Consider the following 22865-nt stretch of genomic DNA (forward strand, 5'->3'; position numbering starts at 1 on the left):
TTATGTTTCTTTTATACACTCTGTCAGCGGGTTGAGCACATAGTAGACAGTTGAGCACGGTTGAGCATGATAACAAAACTACGATACCCACAAGTCATTGTATTTCCGGATAAAAGCGGATGGGCTATCGGATTGGTTAACTAAAACCTTTCAAAAATAGTGCGCGGGTGGCGCAGTTTCCATGATTTTTGAGGATTTTAATGATTTTAATCTTCAAGGGTACGAAAGTTAAGCAGTAGCCGTAGCGCTACTGGACAACAAGTCTGCTTTTTATCTGCTTTGACTAAAAGTGTTGCTACAAAGGTTCCTGCTTGAAGTAAGTCATAGTTTACTCTTGGTTAAGCTAGCAGACGTTAACGTTAGTTGAACAGCGTCATTTTAACGTTGACGCTAACGCTAACGTTAGCTAACGTTAAGCTAAACTTCTCGCTTTATCAAAGTTTTAACATGACTCAATGTTACTCTTTAAATAACGTCCTTTCTACAGCTGCCGACATGAAGTGTTTGAAAGTGGACGAATACATCAAGCGGACTGCTTCTGTGAAAGAGACGGAGCTTTTACTTCAAGAACTTGAGGTTAGCATAATCATAATTTTCATAAGATGAACCACTCGTATTCATAGTAAAGTTATTATTTTACTAGTCTTAAGAGGATCTGTTTAAAGCACTGGCTTTTAAACCACAAGCACAGGATCAAATGCCTCCAAATGAGCCCCAGTTGTGTTGTTGTTGTTGTGTTAGGCATGCTTTTGTGTAACGTTATACGTTAAAATACAAAACACATTACAGTAAACTAGAAATGGCACTTTGAATCTGAACCTGGCATTTTATTTTGCAGAATTATTTGAAGAGTCGACCAGGCCTTCAGGGTCGCACACTGTGTGACCGGGTCATCCGAGCCTGTAACCATCAACTTGGAGTTGGATTCACTAATTTTGACCATGTCAGTCAGTTGGTCCAGCTGGTGGAGCTTTCCCTTCAGGGCTATGATATTTCTGCAGCACTTGTTGCTCAGAGCAGTCCACTGTACATGGAAAAGATCATTTTCCATATTGTCAAGAAGCTAAGCTCCCTAGAAGCTCACAGTCCATGTAGGCATATAGCTGGGTTGCTTTACAGCAGGCTTACCCCAGCCCAACAGGTATGTATTCTATTTTTACAGAGTTCATTTATTTGTATTCTTTACGTGTTGTATATTCCACATATGCACTGCATCATCTATTTCAGAGACAGCATTAACAACGTTACCACTATTGTATGGTCCATAGGCTGAGGACTACTGTGTTCTTGTGCGGAGCTGTTTCTCAGTGCTCTGGAACGGACTATCTGCTACCAAAGACAGGAACATCCTTAATCCCCGTGACAAACTTCACTGTCAAATGCAAGCTCTGAGCTTCCTCCTGTTGTTGGACACAGAAAATGCAACACCCTCTTTCTCCAAAGCCCATATATACACAGAGGATGCAATCGCTGAATTTGAGAGTAGCTGTGAAGCGTTAACCAAGGATGATGCTTCTTTTCTTGTCCAGGAAATGAACACACTTTTCAGCAGATGCTGGACTGGCGGTCAAGGCTATAAGGGGGACGGTTCTAAGCTATCTACTGAGACCTCAAGTTTATATACGCTTTCTGAAATAGTGCTGGTGATGGTGAAGGTACTTTGTAAAGCTGGTCACTATGATCTTGCCTCCACCTTCTTAAATGATATTGAGAGCAAGGTCGTTGACCGTGCTGCACAGTGTACAGCTGTGGTGCTCGGCAAATGGGCAATAAAGATTCATTCTACAATGAAGGCTGGAGGGGAGAGTGGCCAGGCTTTGACACAATGTGCCAGGGCCTTGAGGTCTCTTTCAGCTGACCTGGGAGACAGAGAAGCTCATGCACTCCTGGAAGGTTGTGAACTAGTGGTGTGGGCTGTCGAAAGTGGCCACAGCAAGGGATTAAGTGGACCTGTGCTCCTGGCTTGGTTTTCTTTTCTTGAGGAGCATCAAGAACAGATATTAAAGATGGTGAAGAAGGTGAGTGTAGTTATTTTCCATTTGTGTGTGTGTGTGCTAGAGGGAAATCATTCTATAAAACTATAGTACTGTTGGGTTTCTCTCAATCTCTGCCATGAAAAAGGCATTTAGAGGTAAATACATTTTACCTGTGGAGAATTTATACAGATTACTAATCTGCTTTATTTACAGAATTCAAAATACCTGGCTGAAGGCAGCAGACTGCAACAGGCCCTTTGCTTCAGTATTTACCAAGGCTTTGTATTTGCTTATGAGAGCATGCTCGCATCACAGGTATGACTACTTCTGTAATATCAATTTTTATGATGATAGCAATGACAAGTGATGGAAGTGATGAAAGTCACACAGTTACATGTTGCTGCAGTTCCAAATGTCCTCTGATTTAAGTTTTAGCACTGCCACTGATTATTTGTTCTCAGCTGGAGAACAGTGACACACTGGACAGAGTGCTGCTGTACTGCCAAGCCACAGCTGGACCGATGATGACTGAACTGCGTAAACTGTCAAGTGAAAACTTTCTCGTCAAAGCAGGTGATTACATTCTAGATTCCTAAAGCCCCTTTCACACATGCAGTCTTTCCTTGAAATGGGCAGGTATTTATAAGGGAATGGTCCGTATTAGAATTATTCCTAAAAGAAGAATGGTCTAGAGTAATATGTATAGAGTTGGAATTTGAAAAGTGACTGAATAAGCACATGAAATACTTAATTTTGCACTGCAACTGCTAGTTTTGTTTTACTTTACTCTTATATTATTTTTTCCTTCTTTATGTGACTGTCTTGTATCACTTGTGGTTTCTTGTATTGTCTCACATTTAAAAAACAAAATAGAGCTCCATCTTTACCAGCTTCAACATTCAAGTGATGAACACAATAAATAAATAAATAAATAAAATGGGCAGGGATATCTGTCCCACCAATTTCCCCCCCAGGAACTAGTAGAATTCCATGGAAAATGCTGTTATGGCTTTGGTGTAGGGCTGCAACTAACGATTATTTTAATAAGCGATTTATTTTTTTCGATGAATTGGATAAAAAAAGCATTCATTTACATCAACTCAATACATACTTGTTTTAGTTAATAGTTGTGTAAAGGTAAGTAACCCAAATAGCAGATACAGACCGACAAACGGACACACTTATTCATTAAATTATTACCATCATTGTAGTAAGTGCAAGTTAAGTTCGTTTATACACCACACACTATTATATTTGTCAACAATAACTGATATGGGACAAAGCACATAATATATACATGACAACAGATTGAAAAATGAATGGGCCAAAAAAGGCGAGAGAATAAAACAGTTTATTTCTTGCAAAGTATACCACCCCTGCTTTATTACTGTTATTACCGAGCTAACGCTAGCTTGTCATGCTAGTCAGCTGGATAACGAGTAAACGGCAGCACCAGAAGAGCTACTGGAGGGACGGTACGTTCCTCCCTTCAGAACGGAACAGAAGTAGGATAGTGTAGTGACTTTACCCTGCTGTTGAACTCCCTTCCTCCTCATCAACGACTCCAACATGTTTACGTTTTAGGTGCTGACTCATCACCGTGGTCCGCCCGTGCCATGCCGTGTTGCTTTTGCTTATCTTGCAATTAACACGTTTTTGATTTTATTTAGTGTGAAATGCTCCCACACCTTGGATGACTTGGGTCGTACTGATTTCTCTGCCTCCGCCGAGTGTTTCAGAACAACGTTACGGGTCTCTCCGGTCTCTCTCCGTATTTCCTCTACCCCCGCTCTGCTCTTTTTTCTTTTCTTTCGCTCCGCTCTGCGCTCAACTCAATTTCTTCTTTTTTTTTATCTCCGCGACTAGGTTGCCTAATAGTTGCGCGACACAACGAATCGATAATTAAATTCGTTGCCAACTTTTTTAGTAATCGAATTTTATCGATTTTATCGATTCGTTGTTGCAGCCCTACTTTGGTGTGAATACAAGCGGGGATAAGCACTGTTGGGCTGCCTCTTTCCTCATCTATATTGCCAGTGCAAGTTTTCCTAAATGTTGCTGCATGTGTGAATAGTGAAAATCGCTAGTGGTGCCTGAAAGGTAATCCAGTAATTTACCGTAACTTTTACCCCGTTTTGACCTGGTGGTAAAATCCGATCTGAGTGATTGGATCACAAGTGGACAGCTCTAAGTACAGGTGAAAACACTTAAGGACGCATTGAGATCCAATATCTATAAACTCATTCGGAGGGGGTCTAGGCGACATATGTCCACATTCTAATAGCAGTGAGAATGGGAATGTGTTCTGTGCCACATTTAAGAACCGCCTACTCAACTTTGAGCAGAACTACTACTCTTTCAAAGTATTTCTCATGTCACAGAAATCACTGAATCGTGTGTTTTTGATGTTCTCATACTGTCGGTGATGTGGCAGTGTTTTTGTTCCTACTTATATTCCTGGATGTCTGGAATTCTCTGCAGCGCTGTTGATTGGAAAAGGCAGCCTCCGGTATACAACAACGATGGATTTAGTTTCATAAAACATCCCAGAGTTCTCAAATATGTAGGCTATTGCTGCTCTTACACCATCTCCTTTTGTTATTCATTAGTGTCTGTCTGTCTCTGTCTGATAAAGCAGATATAATATAGAAACTAAACTTCAAACCACAGATTCAGTTAGAAGCTTCAAACTTACTGAGAGATGAAGAGACTTAAAACGTCTTTCTCCTGCACCATTCCTGCTGTTGTCATCCTTATGTCGGCACACAGACAGACCTGCGCTTTTTCAAGTCATCGCGTGTTTCCAGTGTAGGATTTATGTGAGAGTAACAACTGACATTTAAAAATACACTCGCACACAACCATGTGAAATGGAAATTATGTACGTGTTTATTTGCATATTTAGCGGGGAAGTGAGATCCGGTTTCACTCGGGGCGCATTTAGAGACCCATTCTACTGCCAGGTGGGAACACGCGTATCTAGAGCTGTCCACTTGTGATCCAATCCCCCACATCCGAGGTTAGATCCCTTGAGTGTTTCTGAAATGCTAAATTGCAATGTTAGAAATATATTTCTATGACATTTTGTTCACTTTATGATTACCATGCGTCTTGCAGTGGTTGCTGTGAGCAACTTGGCTTGTGGATTTTACAACCGGCGTCTCTATGACCAGGCCTTCACACTAGTTGAGATCCTCTGCAGGGATTTATGCAAGAATGGTCTCGTCTCGCTCTCCGTTGATAGGGTAAGCTCTTTAAAAGTTTGATTTTGATTGTGCATCACGTTGTCTCTGTCTTAATAAAAGCACTAAATCCTGTCTTGTCTCCTGAATTTAAATAGGTTGTGATAGATAGGAGCAAACCTAAATGATCCTGTTGGAAATTTGTCTTAAAGTGTATATATGTTATCTATCATCATTATTTTTAACATGGCTTTTGACTCCTTAGTTGAGCCGACCCTTCATGCTGGCTGTGCAGACGTCTCGGCGTGCTGGACAACTGGAGCGAGCGCTGGACTGGGTGATCCTGTGGCTGAAGGCTCTAGGGGACAAAATCACTACTCATATGGCTGAACCAGTCTCTCTGTGGGTTAAAACGAAGACTGATGCCGCCCGTAACTCTGAGGAGGACATCCGTCTCAGGTACAAACGCATTCTAATTTTTGTTTGTGACAGCATTGTAGTTCTCAGAATGTAATTCATGGAATATTATTGGAAAGGAAACTTAACTGTCCCATCCTGCAACAGGACATTATGTGACGGTTTTGGTCCGGACGTCCCAGAGGAGCGAGTAATGCTTTGCCTTTTGGAGGAAGAGCTGCGTGCCTATAAGGAGGTGGCAGGAGATACGGCCCAGGAGCGTTACAACACACTCTGTGATCTGTTGGACATCTGCCATGAGGAGAGCTCCCACACCCACCTACGTGCCGTCTACCTCTGTGAAATGGCCCAAGTTGTGTGTTACCAGGATTTCAGTGAACAGACAGACTGGTAGGAGCTTTTTATTTACATAATTTCTAATGAGTTGGGCTCCTTGACATACAAATGCACTATTTTGTGTGTGACCAAATTGTGTGCATGAAAAAGTAGTTTTCACCGTGGCCAACAATTGAAATTGTTAGTCTGAAGCCCCACTGGGCCAACATGGGCAGCAGCCTATTGTCTCAATATTCATTGTGTTCATTTGTAACTACACAGCACTGCAGTTGATTTTACCCATGAAGCTTTACGGTTACTTGAAAACGAACCAGAGACTCAAGAGAATGCTGACAGACTGAAGGATGACAAGGCCCATGCTTTACTTTGGCTCTATATCTGCACTCTTGAGAAGAATCTTCAGGAGGTGAGTTATGTTGGATCTGTCCGGTTGTAATGTGCATTTTTTTAATTTAATTTTTAATTTTTTTAAACTGTTTTTAAAGTGTCAGTATTTAGATTCATTTTCTGTCAAAAAAATAAGGGAGTGTAACTGAAATTAGTAACAACATGGTAGTATTCATGGCCATTGTTTTTCTTTAAGATATTGTTATTCTGTAAGAATTGACATTGTAATGTACTGTATAACTGCTAATCAACAATTGGATTTAAATCTTAGTTTATTTAATACACTGACCAAGTGTCTTGTAGTCTCACATTGCCAGACCTATCTCCAAAGCTCTGCACAGTAAGGTCTGGCTCCTCCACACATACATTCCAGAGTTAAAGAAAAAAAACATTGGGTTATTTGCATTTATTATCCTGGAAATGTACTGTCGTTGATCCAAATGAACTGTCTTGTGATTAATTAATGATGCTTGTGTGGTTGTGTCCAGGCCATTGAAAGGGACAAAAAACTGCGAGAGTTGCGTGAGCAGACACGGTGTGCGGCCAGTCCCATAGGAACCAATGATTTTGATTATGAAGACGAGCAAAAGACACAAGACAGCACCCTGGTCTCTGAAGGCCTGCAATTCAACCTGGCAGCAGAGAACAGTAAGAATACTTTTTCATATCCTCAATCATCCTACTGTAGACCCCAGTATGACATGATTCAATATTCTACCATAATCTGCATCTCTGCTAAGTACTATTGGTGGGTCTAATCAAAAATGCATAATTGTTCATTACTTGCTGTCTCTGTGAGAGATTAATATACATTGTATTTCCTTTTTTAAGAGTTGTGTAAGCCTTTGGAAAGAGCACTGGATGAGTGGTCCTCTCTTCTGCAGAGTCAAGCCCTGCCTTCTGTCAGAAAGCCAAAACAGACCTGTAGCTCCATCGCTGTGACTGCGGCTCTCTTCAAACTTATGGGGAAGGTAACGACACTAAAATGGTCAAAATCAATCTTCAGGGTCTCCTTTGGTCGTATTTAGTTTCTCTCCAACACCAATTTCTTTTACTTTTAGTAAGCAAATGCGTTAATATGAAGTTGTGCTCTAAGAAAGACTTGGGTTTTTAAGGGGTATTTCATGGTGTATCCTGGGGTCAGATTGTTAAAACTAGTGTTCACATAATTGGTAATTACATTATCTGTGTATTTATCAAATCCCCCTCATTCTCTTATGTAGCCTCTAAAGGCTTTGGAAGCTTACCAACTTGCGATTGGACTTTCACGTCAACTTGCCGATGCCCACGGATGTGCCAGCTCTCTCTGTCAAACAGCCAGTATCCTTCTGGATATGGGCACCCCTGAACTGGCTTTGGTAATACAGTTTTGTAAATATCTTTAGCAAACTTACTATATCTTTCGTTATGTACAATATCTCACTTTGTTTATCGTGCTATTTTGTTAGGCCCAGCTAGAGCAAGCAGAAAAGTTCCTTACCTCTCTTACCACTGCTGATGGACCTTCTTCTCTCTCCATGCTGGCCATTCTGTTGAAAGCTCAGTACTGCTACAGCACAGGGCAGGTAGGTAACATGTCTATGCTAGCAGTATTTCTCATATTATTGCATTGTTGTTGGTTTTTGTCTTGTTTTTTGGCTGGAGGCAGTGATTTTATCATATCGCCCCTCCTGTTTGACCATATGTCAGGTGGATCGTGGAGTACCTTATCTGTGTGAGGTGCTGAAAGAAGTGAACGAGCAGAGGCAGTCAAAGCGCTGGTACCTGCTGCGTGCTCAGATGCTCCAGACCTACAGTTCCTATCTGAGTTTGGACACTGCTGCACTGCCACAAGCCCAGCGAAGCCATATAACGCAGAATGGTTAGCTAAAGCATTTGCTACACTTAATCTAACCAGATGTTTTTCTCTCTTCATTTTGCGTTGTGAGAATGCAGAGGAGAGGTTTGCAGCAGCAGCTTTAACTAAGGACCTATGATTGTGTCTCAGGTATAAATAGCCCGGACACTGCCCTGTATGAAAGTCTGAAGCTTCTCTGCAGCCTGCTGGTCACTTTAGTGGGGAAGGGCCTATATGGGACGAACGGCAGCAACTCAGACATGCGCTTTGTCGACCAAGGTACATTTGTGTCGCACATGGATTGACGATGCATGTAAAAGCTAATACATTTGTCTATTTTAGTGTTGTCTACCATGTTGATTCTCTCCTTTTGGTCTGTGAGCAGGAGATAACTTGGTGCTGAAGTGGCAGCTGCTCTCAGAGCTGTTAAACTGCTCTATGAAGGTGGTGGCTGTGAGGAGCAGCTGTGGGGCCATCAATGATGCCAGGCTCCAATGTCTAGAAGCTCTCAAACTGGCCACCAAGCTGCAAGCACTCAGCCAGTATGTACATGTTCATGGTAATGGGTTAAAATGTAAAAGAGTGAAGCATGGTCCAATAAATAGCTTATCAGCTTGTACTGGCCATTCTTAAATATTGTTTTCTGCAGTGAACTATGCAAAACTTACCAGCAGGTTACACCTCGTTCCTCTTTTTATTTTGTATGTGTGCTGTTAACCTTGATATAGTGTTTACGTATCTAATTATTGGACCTGAATATTTTACTAGGGCCACTTAGAACCAGTAAAATACAATCTATACAGTATCTTTCTCTTGAGTTGACTAAAAAATACTAAATGTTATATGCTGAGTTATAGTTCATCCTATAACCCTGTACAGTCCACTGCAATCCAATACAGTCAGCAGCCATATAATAAATCCTAATTATTAAAAGCTTCTTATGGATTTTATAGAAGACTGTCATGGAGGTGCTGATTCAACTCTTATTAGGGTGTACTTAGTGGTGGTGTTGCTGGGCTGCTTTATTTCATGGTGTAGAATCTTAGTGTTAGATTGTACATGTGTACCTAATTAAAACCAGTATAACAATATTAATTGTTCTAGTACATGCTGACTAATACTTTACCTAGAATAGGCCTAGAACACAGCACAATATAGATATGCCGCACAATACATAACGGCTAATGTGGTCACATTACAAACTTACTCATTTCTTGTCATTGTTTTAGATGTGCTGAACTGCTGGTGATTAAAGCTGAGTTGGAGCTGATGCAGGGGGAGAGAGACGAAAGTGGACTTGATTTAGACAAAGTCAGAAACCTTCTGGATCTCTGTATAGGTCTGTTAAATGCAAAGCTAAACCAGTTCAAATATTATCATTGTTTGACTTTTTGTCAAATTGTGATTTGATCAGATGGTTATTGTATAGAAGTGTGTATGTGTTGTCAGTGTTAATTCCAAGAAAATTGTCAAGGTTAATTCCAAGAAAATTGTACTCAAATACCTAAAATACACACAAAACAGTTATTGCAGTTTCTGTTTTATGTGTGTGTTGGGACTATTGTCTTATGTACAGTAGCATGTCGGTTTCCTTGAACTACAAAATGTAGTATTTTATTTCTCTTCCTCAGAGTTTTCTAATCAAGTGCAGAAGACTGAAGTGAAAATCAAACCTAGGAAAGGTCGCCCAGTGCAGAAATCTCAGTCGCCCCTTCCTGTCTTGGAGGATGATCTTAATGGCTTCCTGAAAACTAGGTGGATTGGCAAAGAGCGTGCAGTGAGGGATCTGGCCAGCTCCCCACCTCTCAAAGCCGAGCCTCGCCGCTGGCTCTCGTCCCTGGCCCATGAATCTGACTGCCACTGCTCCTGCTGCTCTGAACCCTGTCTGGGCCGTTCCACTGCTCGCTGGGCAGCTACACAGGCTGAACTGGTTCTCCAGCTGGATCCCAATGACGCCAAAATCAGTTTGAAACTTCAATCAGCATCATTAGCTCGCTGTAAGAGTGTCTCTGCCAAACTTGGTATAAAATTGGCGAAACTCTTCTCTCCCTGTGGCCTCGCCAAAAGTTCCTTTAAACCCTCCCTGATGCAGGACGTGGTGGGCCGTGTGTACCTTCGCATGGCCCGGTCTGGGCTGGAACCAAGGCTTTACAAGGTCTGTGGTACATGGAGAGTACTGGAAGCTGGCTTGGCATTTGTTAATGCCACACCATCTCCTGTGCTAAGACCTGTGAAGGCAGGCCTAATGGCAACTAAAGCCATTGTGTCATTGGTTACCTTGGCTGAGAAAACGGGCTGCACCCCGGAGGAGCTCTTCTCAAATGCTTGGACTTGGAATGCACCAAAAGAGCAAAAATCTGAACATAAAGCGGGGCCTCAGTCATCCTCGCTTAGGAAGCCTAAAGAGTCCATTAAAAACCCAGATGTTCCTGACAAAACCAAGGAGGCAAAGAAGGTCAAGGTTGTTAAGCCCAGGATTGAGGTGACAAGCTCCTCAACCAAAGAAAAGGGAATAGTTCCCATGACACCAGTAATGGTAAAGTCCAAGCCATCTGTTGGGCAGCTTGGCTATTTTGACTTTAACACAGTGATACCTACTTTGGCCTGTACTCCTATCCAAAAAGTGAAAGCCTGTGCCTCAGTGCAGAAAGCACCAAAAACTGCCTCTAAGCTCCAGTTTCAGGTGTATGAAGAGTTGTCGCCAGTTCAACCTGTGCCTGCTGCCCCCAGACGCACAAAAAAAGCATTTTTCAAGGTAGGAATCTACTGTAATCGGATGTTTTATTGTTACAAAAAATATTCAGATTTTATTAAATTATCTTTCTAATATTTCAATACAGATGGAGTTTAGCGATGAGAGTGACACGGAAGCCAACACCCAGGCAGAGTCCAAAGAAAAAACGGATGTCCCTAAAAAGCGAACCACCACAAGAAGAGCGGCCCAGAACAATAAATCAGCCCCAGATCCACCTGCAGGGAAGGCCCCACCAAAGAGGCAGGCCAGGGGTAAGAAGACCTCTGCATTGCCTCAGTCAACTTCTTCTGAGGATGACGTCTGTCAGTCTGCTTCAACAAGAAGAGGAAGAACCAGAAGGGAGCTGTCCAGTGCAGAGGCAGATTCAGTGGAGGAGCCAGACAAGATGAGGACCATTGAGGAGGAATTTACTGAAGTTCTGGACATGAGCATTGAGCAGCTGAGGACATCAGACACTGAGGCTGAAGACACTCACGCAAATAAAGATGGTGTGTATTTTGTGCACATGGTAAAACTTCCCATTAATTAGGAAATATAACTGTCTTATACCTATCTGACATTTGTACAAATTAACATGCACACCATGTTACATATTGAAAAATTGAATTTAGTGATGATCCCCCCCCGTGAAACCCCCAAATTCTTCCCAGCTCGGCATTAGTTTTTAGACTCTACACAAATCATGGTTACAATGTAGAATATCAACAATACAATTCAGGATTTGGCCGTTCACAATAACAAAACCAGACAGTATGGAAGATGTGCAGAATGCCAGGAAATGGCAAGACAAATCATAGCAATAATAGTCATCACAGTATCTGAGATTTGATTAAAGGCCAGAGCTCTAATCTCCTTTGACTCTCTCTAGACATAGATTTCGAAGTGTTGCGGAGGGATATGTGTTGTGATCTGGAGCGAGATGACTTGTCTGAACTGAGGAGCAGAGGTCATCTGAGTGAAGGTCCACAAACTCACCTCTCTCATTCAGACATCAGGCCAGGTGAGGCTGCTGCAGTTGTTTTCTTTCCTCAGTTCTGTCCGATGATGATTAAGATATGATAAATTTGTCTGCAATGGTATTACAAAAAACTTTCTTAAAATAATAAGCCAGGAAATAATCATACTTTACAATATACAGTATATGTAGGGGAAGAGGGAAAACCTTTATTTACAGCATTGTAACGTGCAGTACCAGTCAAAAGTTTGGACACACTTTCTCATTCATTTGAAAAAAAAACTTGAGTGGTACTGTAGGAATGCACCCTATAATGTATAATAAGGGCTACGGTACCTAAACTAACAAATGCATATGTAAACACTCTTAAAGTCTTAATGGCAGTTCTTTCACCTTATTAGCTCTCTGTCCAGTTGCATCTGTAATTTCTTTTCTTTTTCTCAGACAATCTTTCTCTGGAGGATGTTGAGTCATTGCTCCGCTCAGCCTGGTTGGCCCTTCAGCACTTCCCCTCACCCTCCATCTACACGACCCTCTGTTCTCTTCTGGCCTTGACCACGGGACAGCAGGACCCCATAACTACAGCAATGTTGCATGCCCAGTCCTTGGGCATCACAAATCGTCATCGGACAATCAGACATTTAGCCAGCTGTCTCAAGTAAGCCTATGTCTTGTATGTATAGGGTCAAGTCATGATTTCACTCTTACAACACTGGTCTTTTTATCAAGAGATCTCAAATACAATACATTTTTTGGCATCTTTTGATGTCTGACATGCTCAACGTTCTTTTACATTGACGGTATTACAAATAGTTTAATTAATGTTTCTTTGATGTGTCATGCGAACAGAAAGCTGAATAAGGCATCCAATGAGCTAGCCGACAAGATGGATGCTCTGACTCTAGATAAGCTCAGTCCAAACGAGTCCAAGAACTGTACTGAACAGAGGCTGTCGCAGTTGGGGAACATCTTCTCCTTTCCAACTGCTGACTCCTCTACTTTCCCCCAGAGCCACTGTCAGGAGTTTATCCAACAAATTCAACACCTTCCCTCAGGTAAAATATGAAATACTCTCTTGCTCTCGGTAGCAAAGTGGGTACATTTTCATGTTTGATTCCATCAAAATGTGGTTTGCACGTCAGTAATGCATTATGAGAGGTTATAGCAAAGTTTTGGAAACTGATAATTCATTGGATTTTGATCTCAAGCAAGTTTTGATCGTTTGTCATACTTCTAGTATAATTTCCCCGCTGGGGTTCAATAAAGGTGTATCTTATGTCATTCCTTTTTGCTACTTTAACTATACTTAGTGGGGCTTGATTCAGTGAGTAAGCACTTTTATGTATTGTCCATAACCTGATTTTAATAGAGATTTCTGGATGCTTTCATTTTTGATAAGCAAAGGCAGAATGAGAACTGCATTATGCTTATGTAATATCCTTTCTCTCTTTGCATCCCTCTGTCTCCTGCACAGGGGTGACTGTGTGTGTGATGTCTATGCTTGGAGTAAAACCTTGGGAGATGGGTGACAGCATCATACTGTCACGTCTTGAGAAGGGATCTGCCCCTGTCACAGTTCACATCGCCACCTCTAAACAACCGGTGAGGACGGTAAATTATGGTATGAGCAGACTGATAGCCACAATCTGAAACCAGACAATGCTTGTGGCTTTAGCAATTTGGTGACACAAGTGACTTTAGAGTCTTGTCATATAGGATAGCCATACCCCACATCCATCCAAAATGGTGAGCACAGTGACTGCTTTCTTTGGGTCAATGAGTAATTACTATATGTTACAATGAAGTACTTGCTGCCAAATACTCAGGTGGAAGATGTATATATTATTATATATTATATATATATATATATATATATATATATATATTTTTTTTTTTTTTTTAATATAGTTTGACTTTTCTAATTTCCCTGTGGTTCATTACTTACATCCCAGATTTTAACTTTGCCTCTGTCTTTGTGTTATGCAGCACCCCATCAGTTGGCTGGTGCAGGAGATGGATAGTATTCAGGTGGAGCAGAAGGTTGTGAGCTGTGTGTCTGAGAAGGCCAAGTGGTGGGAGGGTCGCAGGGCGCTTGACTCTCGAGTTGAGGTAAGTGGTGAAGAGTGAGGGAGTCTCAGAAGGCTTCATTCAAAATCCCTGCTTTATTCACTTACTTTCACTTAAAGTCATGCCCTTCCACTCAGACGTGTAGACCAAGAAAAAAGGACACAGAAACAATTTGTCTAAATAACCCTTTCTTTCAGCGGCTGTTGAAGGAGATGGAGGGATTGCTGGGATGCTGGAGCAGCTTTCTTCTACCGCTTTCATTGGATCCTGAGCTCTCCAAACAGGCCCAGCACCTTTGTAAGTCCTTGTCTGCAAAGGGAGTGACAGTCAGTGAGGAAATGTTGAAGGTGAGTGGTGGTGTTTTTTTGTTTTGTTTAGCCCCATAGACCTTTAGCAGCAGCATCTGACCTTTTTATTCTGTCTTGGTCTCAAAAGTAGCTGACAAAGGACCAGCAATGCAACAACCAATATCACTTCTGACTTGTTGTGTTTCAGGCTGTGCTGTCTGCCTCTCCTGTGCTCTCACAAGAAGCCCTTAAGAGATTTGCAATGGGAGTTTCTCCACAGTGGGACAAAAAGTGTGACAAGCTTCTCCATACAGCGGTGTCCCGGCTCGCTCACAGAGAAGAGCCCTGTGGTCATGTGGTTCTCATCCTGGACAAGGTTAGTTTCATCTATTAAATACAGAATTTTCCTATAGTCTGATTTGTACATAGAGGGGCTTTGGTCCAAAATGACCTTTTGTGGTGGGATAATGCTAAAATGTAGAGGTATTGCCTTCTGTCCGGTTTCTTTGCAGTACCTTCAGAAGCTGCCGTGGGAGAGCATCTCCATCTTAAGGTCTCATTCTGTCAGCCGGATGCCTTCTCTGCACTCACTAATTGGACTATGCATTCAGAAAGAGGTAAGATTAATGTATATTACTGTGCCAATATGGCTTGTGGTGCAGATGTTATTTACTTCCTGATAGTTAAGGTCAGTGGTGGTTATGAATATTATTTAAATCTTCCCTTTTAGACAGACTCTCAGTCCATCCTGAAGCAAGGTGTGAATACAAGGCAGGTGTTTTATGTGCTGGACGCTGATGCCAATTTAGGAAACTCTCAAGACCGATTCAAGGACTGGTTTAGCAGGTGATACCGCTACTCATTGAATGCATTTCATTTGTCTGTAGGTCTTTCTGTCACCGGTCTCTTTTCGTTCTATTTACTACATTAACGTTCTCATTATAGTCAGTCAGATTGGGACGGTGTGTGTGGAGTTGCTCCTGACTCAGGTCAGCTGGAAGAAGCTGTTGCTACCAAGGATCTATACATGTGAGTTTATGATCTTAAGTATCCTGATAGGGAGAGAAAATAATGAAAATAAATGGGTTTATAGCAGATTAGAGCTGAAACAAGTAGTCGGTTATTCAACTAGTCGATCAACAGGCAACAATTTAATGATTGGTAGTCATTTTGAAAGTGGCTAAGAATTCACTGGTTCCATTTGGTAAAGGATGTTAAAGAGGATACCATTTAACAAACACTAGTTTTGTGTGTATAATTTTATTTACACATTGTGTGTCCTATATTAAGCTCTTGGATTTGATAACCTGTTTTACTTTGTGTCCTCTCTGTCCATGTCCCTCTTACCGGGATGCTTTAGTTACGTGGGTCACGGTGCAGGCGCACGATTCCTCGACAGCCAGGTAGTCCTAAAACAGCAGATGAGAGCAGCTTCTCTGCTTTTTGGTTGCAGTAGTGCTGCTCTGGCAGTGCGCGGGGATCAGGAAGGACAAGGCATCATCCTCAACTACCTCATAGCAGGCTGGTGAGATATGTCTTTACTTATCCTTTTTCAACTGCAAGTAAATACTGTCCTATTAATGTTTCTATTTCTTTACTTTTTCCTCAGCCCATTTGTTTTGGGAAATCTGTGGGATGTTACAGATCGGGATATCGATCGCTTCACTAAAGCTTTGTTGGAGTCCTGGTTATCCGCTGGGTCTGGAGCGCCCCTCCTGCATTACATGGGCCCTTCCCGTCAGGCCACACACCTGAAACACCTCATAGGAGCTGCACCTGTAGTCTATGGCTTACCAATTCACCTGCAGTAGATGGGCTGGTAAACTCAAACTCTTCTAAAACCAGGATGTAAACAATTTATACAGTATCTAAATGTTTTCAGCACACAAGCTGGAATATATGATTTTTAACTTGAAATGTAATGAAGTTTGTTGGAAAGATTAACGGACTGCATTTTCTTTATTTAAATCAATGCTACTACAGTGTGAATGCTTTTAAATATCTTGCAAATTTTTATTAACTGTTTGATGTGTTTATTAAACATCATTTTTTAAATAAATGAGTCAGTGTCTGCGTTGTGGAAATTACTTCTTAGTCACATTTATGTACAATAGAGTTGTGGAAAAAGTGGTCTTTAGACTATTGTTCCCACAGTAAGTTGATTTTGTTCCAAATGATAGTAACTGCTTTCACACCGCACATACTTTGTTCATAGAAGATAAGTTAGGTCTTACACATGTATATCTTGTTCTTAAAATATTAGTGTGTCCTTCCTTGTGACCTACTTCCTTTTTAAAAGCTAAAAGCTGTAGCTATAATTAATGGATATTAACATTTACATGTTATTTTTTTTTTTTTTCATGTTTTTTTTAGAGTTGGCTCTAGGAGACTTTGATCCAGAGCTCATGAGTGTCAGCTGTAATTTGAGGGTGCTTTCAAGGACCCTAGAGCACAAAAACTAATATCAGGGCTACCAATATCAATAGTATATGGTCATTTAATATTCAAAGTTTCAGTAAAATGTACATGTGTGACTAATTGAAAAATTATTTGGCAACATCCTTCCAAAATTAAAGTACAAACGAATTGTCACTCATAATTCCTCTTTAATGATAATGAAATTGACTCGGTCACATGAACTTGAAAATGCATTCTGACCTTTGTATTGTGATCTTGGCTCTAGAAAGCAATACCAGTTGGTGCTTTTGTACAGTACCAAGTGGACATTAAATGGGGACGACTGAATTTGCATTTTAATTTTTAAGTTTAGGTAGAAGTTTAAAAATTGAGAGGGACATATTTAATCAGTTTATTTGTTAATATTTACTGTGAGACCTAAACTTCAATATAATACGACCTTTTTGCATTTATGTATATTTTATACAAGTGATATGCTTTTAGAGTGAGAAAATATTTGTATTGTTTAGAACCACTAAATCACCAACACCTGTTTATTAAGCGCATTTTAACATGATGGATAAGTTAAGTAAAGAAGTAGGTGCATTTCATGTCTTGTCCACCCGGGGGTGGTGTCTCAGACTGATGACAGCCCACCTCCATCACCCGGAAACACAATCACAGTCGCTGTCATTTGGCATCGCGCTTCCAACATGGCGGTGAATCTCACAGACCTCTCCCTGCCTCAATTAGAGGGACTGAAAACCCAATTAGATCAGGTAATATTAAAACGTTTAGTATTTTTCAATTGTGACTGTGTTCTTAGATGTCGACTTTATGAGGGCGATAATCTAAATGAAAACGGGAGGGTGGGGTAGCGGAGCTAGCACTTCTGAAGCTAACGGTAATTAAATATCCAGTCACCCAGTGTGCAAGTTGAGTTAACATGTTAGCGAAACTGGCCCTCGTCGTTTCACGTGTTTCGACAGCAGTAAAAAGAAATCCTTGACATTTTCGGTAACAAAACCATATTTTGTTGTTTAGACCACGTTATTTACAGTCTATGATTCAGACAGGTGTGGTCGCTTTGTGTATCGAATCTCTAACGTCGGCTGTTTTGTGCATGTTTTTAAAGGAGATCGAGTTCTTGACATCTTCAATAGGTCAGCTCAAAGTTGTCCAGACGAAATATGTTGAAGCAAAAGATAGTATGAACGTCCTGAACAAAAACAACAAGGGTGAGTAACGTTTCATGACCTTATGCCCCACCAAGCATTTAACCCACATAGATACATTTTTGTCTTTTTTGGGAGGGACTAGGGATCCTTAGGGTGATAGCAGGTCTACAGTAGATGCCACATACAAGTGGTGTACATCAGCCGAAGTCTGGGAACATGAAGATTAATGTGAGATGCAGCTCAGTGTGTCAAGTTTTTATAGACACAAATCTATAATAAACATTGTGTTTTTGTTCGGCATAATGATTGAAGTATATGATGCCATTCCTGTACTCCTTTAGTCTCATAAGTTGCAGCAATTTTTGGTTTAATACCTGATTTGTTGTTACAATTTGGTGTAACGTTTAACCAGTTCTTAACAACTGAGAATTGATAAAAATTGTTTTAAAAAAAATCCAAAATACCATATTAAGATACCATTAAAAAAAAAAAAAAAAACATGCTGTGATTTGGTATCAACAACCTTTGACATTTAGAGATTTGTGTTAAAAAAAAAAGTAAGAACTTTAATTTCTGGAGAGCACTGTTCACTGTTTTGGAAACTGCTCAAAAGTCCCCTTATTGTCAATAAACCTAGAAAAGCCCTACCGTCTCTAGTTTGTGGTTGTAAAGTGTAATGTGGCTGTGATTATCCTAGGGGTCACAATAGGAAATGTTATACAGTGACACAAAATGGTCTTACTACAATGAATTGGCTACTTTGAGGACTAACATCATCACAGATTAATACAGTTGGGTTCATTAAATCCACAAGAGTCTCGGTTTTCTTGTCATACTCAATTTACGCAACTCCAATACTCCAGTATGCAGAAACGTATAATAAAATATTCTACAATATATACTGCGTGAGAAAAAACACAGTGTTTGCCCCAAACTGCATGGGATTAGCATAAAGTGGTCATGTCTGTAAAGGGAAGACTCGTGGGTACCCAAGAAGAGGTCAAGGGATCCCTTTGAATATTGCCATGCCAATTTTGCCATCGCCAAAATTTACCCTAACTTTGGAGCATTATTTATTCCCCTTTACCACAAGCAAGCATGACATGGTTGGTACCAATGGATGCCTCAGGCCTTTCATAGTTTCGTAAGATACCAGTATCTCCACTCTAGCTATAGAACCCAGCCCGCTACAGCCTCTTAAAGACAGTAAAGCGCTGACACTCCCGCAGGTCTCAGAGGGTTAACAGAGTTACTGCAATGATTGATAAAAACCTATTTAGCTCAACAGCGGTTCTTCATTTGCTATGATAAATAAAGCTATCCTCTTCTACATGGTGAAATGGTGATAATGAATACATTTAGCAAGCTCTGCAAAGCTTAGGATCATTTTATATAACAAACTATCTAAAGGCCTCACTGTACAGCAGTGCGTTTCACAAAATGATGGGCTGTGAATGTTCATTATGTTGTTAGTTTGATGAAAGTTTGTGAAATCATACCCTACATCTGTGAATCTGCAGCTGAAGTCATGTGAATCTCTTTCTCTCTCTCTTCCCCCCCCCCCCCTTCTGTCTTTTCTCATACAGGAAAAGAATTGCTTGTGCCACTTACCAGCTCTGTATCCTTACTTTACAGTAGAACAACCAACATCTCATGTTTTGCAGTTTTGTGTGATATGCTTTAAATGAAGTTTGAGTCTCTTGAGACATGCGTACTTGTCCTTGACATTTCTTCTTCTCAGATGTACGTCCCTGGAACATTAAATGACGTGGAACATGTTTTAGTGGATGTGGGGACAGGATACTATGTTGAAAAGGCAAATATATTTACATTTGCAAGTCCATAAATTATTTTCTCTTTTACTAAATAATGTATTCAAATGAAAAAACACTCTTCTGTAAATTGTATTTCTACTCTCATTTGTTTGTCTCTGTAGAATGTGGGAGAGACAAAGGCGTTCTTCAAACGCAAAATAGACTTCCTTACAAAGCAGATAGAGAAAATTCAGCCAGCCCTTCAGGAAAAACATGCCATGAAACAAGGTAAGCTACATTCTTTCTATATATACACTACCGGTCAAAAGTTTGGGGTCACTTAGAAATTTCCATTCCACTCCATTCCAGACACAATACCTGCTGAGATCAGTTGCATTGTTTTTTTTAACCAGGGCAGCAGTTTTCAGATTACATTATTTGCTTACATAATTGCAAAAGGGTTCTCGACTGTTGTAGAAAGAAGTGGCTGAAGAAACACTTGAAATTCATGCTTTTTGGTCTAAACGTCATACCCAAATTAAAAGTGGTACAGCTCCCATATACTTTGACACTCAGGGGTGTGCCTGATATCATTGGAAAGGAAACATTCTCAAGTTTTTGTTACAAGTGTCAGGGCGATTCTAGGCCTTACTGACACAGAGTTACAGAGGCTAGAATGGAGATTTTTTATTTCTGTCCAAGTTATAAATCTGTAAAATCATTAAAATACACTGCTGTAAACACATCTGACAGGTGACAGACAACACAGCATTAGCCACGTCTCTGCTTACTACAGGTGCGTTTTTTTATGTCTATTTGAAAAGTGCAAATAAAAAAGCCAAAAAACTACAAAATACAACACTTCTCAAATACACAAACAAACCCACATCAATCACCTTTCCAATGATATCAGGCACACCCCTGAGTGTCAAAGTATATGGGAGCTGTACCACTTTTAATTTGGGTATGACGTTTAGACCAAAAAGCATGAATTTCAAGTGTTTCTTCAGCCACTTCTTTCTACAACAGTCGAGAACCCTTTTGCAATTATGTAAGCAAATAATGTAATCTGAAAACTGCTGCCCTGGTTAAAAAAAACAATGCAACTGATCTCAGCAGGTATTGTGTCTGGAATGGAGTGGAATGGAAATTTCTAAGTGACCCCAAACTTTTGACCGGTAGTGTATATATCTATCCAGGGGTTAAAGTGGGCTCTGTGTGGTAACCCTAAGATCTATGATGAACACCAGGAGCAACTGCCACGAGTTGTTTTCATCAAAACAAAATTATGACTAGTGTGTCAACTGCATGCCAAATTGCCTCCTAACTTGCCATATGACCGGTTACTGACAAGCATTCAAATGGCTATTTTTTTAAACAAAGTCTGACGCAGTCCCTACACATACAACACACCGAGGCTACATTCACTTCCAGCTAACTTCACGGCCAACAATGAGAGCAAAACAGCCTTGCCAGTCTATTTTAACCGAATATTCTTTGACTAGCTCAGCTAAAAACGGCAGATCTTCAGCACGATACCGTGTCGTTTACTACTGAGCCTGTTTTTGTAACCGTGATCTTCACCTGTTCAACTGACTTTAGCAGATAGTACGCAACTGTCCTGCTATTGATCTTTCCAATTCACAATTCCCTTATATTTTTACTAATATAATGGATATTACAAGGCAAGTCCAAAGCATATTTTAAAAGAAATGAATACTAGTTATTTTGCATAGGAGTTTGCAAATTAAATTAAAGTTGTATTAACTTAAAGCTATAGAGTGTAGTTTCTGTCGCCCCCATGAGGAAGTCCAAGTAATGACAATACTGTAGGTGCATCCACATGACGCAAGCCTTTCTGTGAGTAAAGCCCTGACTGCACTACGCAGATCGAGGAGTGGCTCAACGTGGGTGGAGCTAAACGTTTGACTCTGCACACTTGCCCAACAGCAGCTGGAAGAGGAATAATGTGTGTCTGAGGGAAAAACACAGGACTTTCACCCCGGAGACCGGAGAACGTTTCCCGCGTGTGACGTTTGCTTTCCCCGTTGTTGTTTTCCTTAACCCAACCGTCCGTTATTGTCTCGCGTCCCCCAGAGACCGGGGCTCGTTTTCCACAAGTCACGTTTGCTTTCCCTGTTATTCTTTTCCTTTTTTTATAATTCAAATATTATTTATTATAATCTATATATAATTTATATTATAATCGTTATTCTACATTCTACACCACCTGATCTCCGCCACCAGATGGCGACCGCGCAGAATCAGACGTTTAGCTCCGCCCACATTTAGCCCAACCCCGATCTGCGTACTGCAGTCAGGTGCAATTGCTTTCGGTGATCACACACCATCCCCACCCCTCCTACACAATTGGTAGTTGTATTTATCCCGTCAAATCAGGGAGGACACGGAGGATATATAAAAAAACATGGACTCTTCAGAAGAGGTAATTATCTTGTAATCTTCATCGCCAAAGCTGAACACTGCTGTCGTCCTTTCTCAGCGGTGACGTAAAACGCATCACTCGAGCTGCTGCGCGCGAATGTCTCCAAACAACACCATTTTGTAAACATAGCCATACTGAGAAATACAGAGTTTTGTGGAGCTGATAGGCTTAAATACTGTAGCTTTGTATCCACTCATTTGGCAATGGCTTGAATTTAACAGACGTTCATTAATATAATTTAATAGTCGTGCACTATAGCTTTAACTAATCCATAGACTTTCACTAAAATGTAGAAAGTGTATTTACTTTAAAGTTATTAACATTACACAAGTAGTATTTTGCTGTACAAATAAAATGTATTTAAGAATAGATATGCTACAAGAATACATGGTACCCATAAACTGAAAAAGTCTCAATTAGGAAGTTTTAAGTGGAAAAACAGTTTACTTTACACGTTGTGTTCTTTCTTACAGCTGTGATTGAAGTAATGAATGTGAAGATCCAGCAACTGCAACAAAGCCAGCAGGCATCACAGATGGTTGGGCCCACCAAGGCGTAACAAGAAAACCTGTTTAAACTCTTCATGATTTGGGGAAAGGGGGATTTTTAAGTTTGTGTGCAAATAACTCACATCTGTAGGACAAGAAAATGCCCTCCACTAATCTAATGAAGTCATGTTAAATACTGAAGAAAAAAAAAATTGTTTTTGCTTTCTATCTGAAATAAGTGCACAAACCTTGTCACCGGTAAATTATAAGTAGGCTACTGTTGTTACAGTAAAGCAATTATGTGTACTTAATCAATTTTAAGTCAATTAAATTGGGTGTCCGATTAGTTTGCATAATTAAAGAGGTTGCTGTGCATTTAAAAAACTTTTTTTTTTTTTTTTTT

General features: G+C 40.6%; 2 protein-coding genes across 2 annotated transcripts; both read left to right on the forward strand.

The window, feature by feature from the left end:
• Positions 1 to 127: 127 nt before the first annotated feature.
• Positions 128 to 16143, forward strand: espl1 (extra spindle pole bodies like 1, separase). The gene is made up of 32 exons (XM_028575926.1): positions 128 to 316; positions 488 to 576; positions 839 to 1141; positions 1269 to 2018; positions 2190 to 2291; positions 2438 to 2549; positions 5094 to 5221; positions 5424 to 5617; positions 5723 to 5965; positions 6173 to 6317; positions 6787 to 6946; positions 7130 to 7269; positions 7522 to 7656; positions 7747 to 7863; positions 7988 to 8159; positions 8286 to 8414; positions 8521 to 8677; positions 9365 to 9474; positions 9767 to 10890; positions 10976 to 11378; positions 11759 to 11890; positions 12290 to 12503; positions 12695 to 12900; positions 13320 to 13447; positions 13832 to 13954; positions 14110 to 14259; positions 14408 to 14575; positions 14712 to 14816; positions 14930 to 15045; positions 15145 to 15228; positions 15560 to 15724; positions 15809 to 16143. Exons 2-32 carry the CDS (start codon positions 496 to 498, stop codon positions 16008 to 16010), a joined length of 6498 nt encoding a protein of 2165 aa, XP_028431727.1. The 5' UTR covers positions 128 to 316; positions 488 to 495; the 3' UTR covers positions 16011 to 16143.
• Positions 16144 to 17215: 1072 nt separating this feature from the next.
• pfdn5 (prefoldin 5) lies at positions 17216 to 22847 on the forward strand. Its single transcript, XM_028575889.1, has 6 exons — positions 17216 to 17375; positions 17732 to 17834; positions 19361 to 19392; positions 19516 to 19590; positions 19711 to 19816; positions 22448 to 22847. The coding sequence occupies exons 1-6, from the start codon at positions 17310 to 17312 to the stop codon at positions 22531 to 22533; spliced, it is 468 nt and encodes a 155-aa protein (XP_028431690.1). The 5' UTR covers positions 17216 to 17309; the 3' UTR covers positions 22534 to 22847.
• The last annotated feature ends 18 nt before the right edge of the window (positions 22848 to 22865 follow it).

Source organism: Perca flavescens, chromosome 4 (assembly GCF_004354835.1).
Source record: "Perca flavescens isolate YP-PL-M2 chromosome 4, PFLA_1.0, whole genome shotgun sequence".
Lineage (NCBI taxonomy): Eukaryota > Metazoa > Chordata > Actinopteri > Perciformes > Percidae > Perca > Perca flavescens.

Coding starts and splice junctions, on each gene's coding strand:
- espl1 (XM_028575926.1), top strand. CDS start 496: ATGAAGTGTTTGAAAGTGGACGAATACATCAAGCGGACTGCTTCTGTG. Junction 8,678..9,364: donor AAGCTGCAAGCACTCAGCCA/GTATGTACATGT, acceptor TCATTGTTTTAG/ATGTGCTGAACTGCTGGTGA. Junction 9,475..9,766: donor CCTTCTGGATCTCTGTATAG/GTCTGTTAAATG, acceptor TCTCTTCCTCAG/AGTTTTCTAATCAAGTGCAG.
- pfdn5 (XM_028575889.1), top strand. CDS start 17,310: ATGGCGGTGAATCTCACAGACCTCTCCCTGCCTCAATTAGAGGGACTG. Junction 17,376..17,731: donor TGAAAACCCAATTAGATCAG/GTAATATTAAAA, acceptor ATGTTTTTAAAG/GAGATCGAGTTCTTGACATC. Junction 19,817..22,447: donor AAAACATGCCATGAAACAAG/GTAAGCTACATT, acceptor TCTTTCTTACAG/CTGTGATTGAAGTAATGAAT.